Below are 1,363 nucleotides of genomic sequence, written 5' to 3'. Positions count from 1 at the left end.
GGGTTTTTTTTTTTTTTTTTTTTAAAAAAAAAGGGTATCCAGCCATTGGAACGACTGGCCAAAGGTTGTGATCGAATCTCCTTCGCTAACGAGGCTGAAATGAGGGCTGGAAGGGTGTTTTTTTTTTAAAAAATGGAGAGGTTTTGTTTCACGCTGGATTCCTGCGCCTTAAAGGGTGTCGGAGACGAGGGCTGCAAAGCCGTGGCCTCATCGCAAGGTTCAGGCTCAGCAATGCTCATCTGAAGTCTGCTTCCAGCTTTCGGCATCAGCTGAATTTTGTATTTTTTAACGGCGCTAAACGGAAGAGCAGTAATCCTGCTCTCTTACAGAGACATCAGCTCATCTTTTTAACGCACCCTTAGGTTCCTGCAGTGCAAAAATTCCCAGTGTTTGAGTTCAGTCGAGTGAGACGTCGGTCTGTCTTATTTTATCTTTCCGTGCTTAGGCTGGGGACGGGGCGAGGGTAAGGCCAAGGCGCCCTTGTGCGGAGGGCACTCGAAGTTTGAAAAATAAAAATACCCGAGACCGAGACGTGGGGTTTATGTCGGCCCTGATGCACCGGGGACGTCTGACCGAGCTCTCCTTTGATTTCCAGGGGTTTTCACGCGGGTAGCCTGCATAACCTCCTGCACCTCATGAACCGGATTTTCAACCGAAAAAAAAAAAAACAACCCCAAAACCCCCCAAAACCCCTCTAATTTTCCCTAACGGGGTATCGGCTGGGGGGGGTTGGTTGTGACGCTTGTGCTGACTCGCCGAGTCCTGCGCTGCTGGGCAGCCCGACGCAATGCGACGCTCTGCTTCCCTTATAGGTAATCGGGGGTGAGCGGTGGGCGCATCCCAAAAAGCTCCCCCCCAGCGCCTAAATGCAAGCTTGGGAGGAGAAGTTTGTGACTGGGAAGGCGACAGCCTGGATCTGCTTTTCCACGTGGATGTTTCCTCCAGGTGGAGTTACGGGAATGGCTTTTTTTTTCCCCTTTGGATTCCTGTTCGTCCTGGCGGCTTCAAGTGCACGAAGAACGGCAACGTCCACACCTAGCAGTGGCCGGTATCACCACCTGGATTTTTGCTTCTAAAGTGTTTTTTAAAAGGCAGACAGACAGAATCCTTTGTACCGTAGACGATTTTAATATATTCAATTTATTTAATCGTTCCCTTCGCTCTGCTGTCGGACCCGGATAGACTTTGTGTATATATAAAGCCCTCCTCCGTGGCGGTTGTGGGGTCCTGCCTCGCTGGCAGTTAACAGGAGGCTTTTCGGGATCTCCTCCTTTTGGGGTGTGACGTTTGCGCGCCTGTAACGTTGGTTGGAGCTGCCTTTGATCCCCCCCCCCCCCAAAAAAAAAAAGAAAAAAATACTTGC

The 1,363-nt window shown here is 50.3% G+C and overlaps 1 protein-coding gene across 1 annotated transcript in view; it reads left to right on the top strand.

Moving 5' to 3' along the window:
• Positions 1 to 787: 787 nt before the first annotated feature.
• Positions 788 to 1,363, top strand: part of TNPO3 (transportin 3) — a 28,858-nt gene continuing 28,282 nt past the window's right edge. Inside the window, exon 1 of the mRNA XM_019472971.1 lies at positions 788 to 822. Coding sequence (XP_019328516.1) covers positions 788 to 822 — 35 coding nt within the window. The remainder of the gene's footprint in view (positions 823 to 1,363) is intronic.

Source organism: Aptenodytes forsteri, unplaced genomic scaffold, assembly GCF_000699145.1.
Source record: "Aptenodytes forsteri isolate BGI_AS27 unplaced genomic scaffold, ASM69914v1 Scaffold310, whole genome shotgun sequence".
In the NCBI taxonomy this organism is placed as follows: Eukaryota; Metazoa; Chordata; class Aves; order Sphenisciformes; family Spheniscidae; genus Aptenodytes; species Aptenodytes forsteri.
Note: the sequence above shows the minus strand (reverse complement) of the source record. Positions and strands in the feature narration are given on the sequence as shown.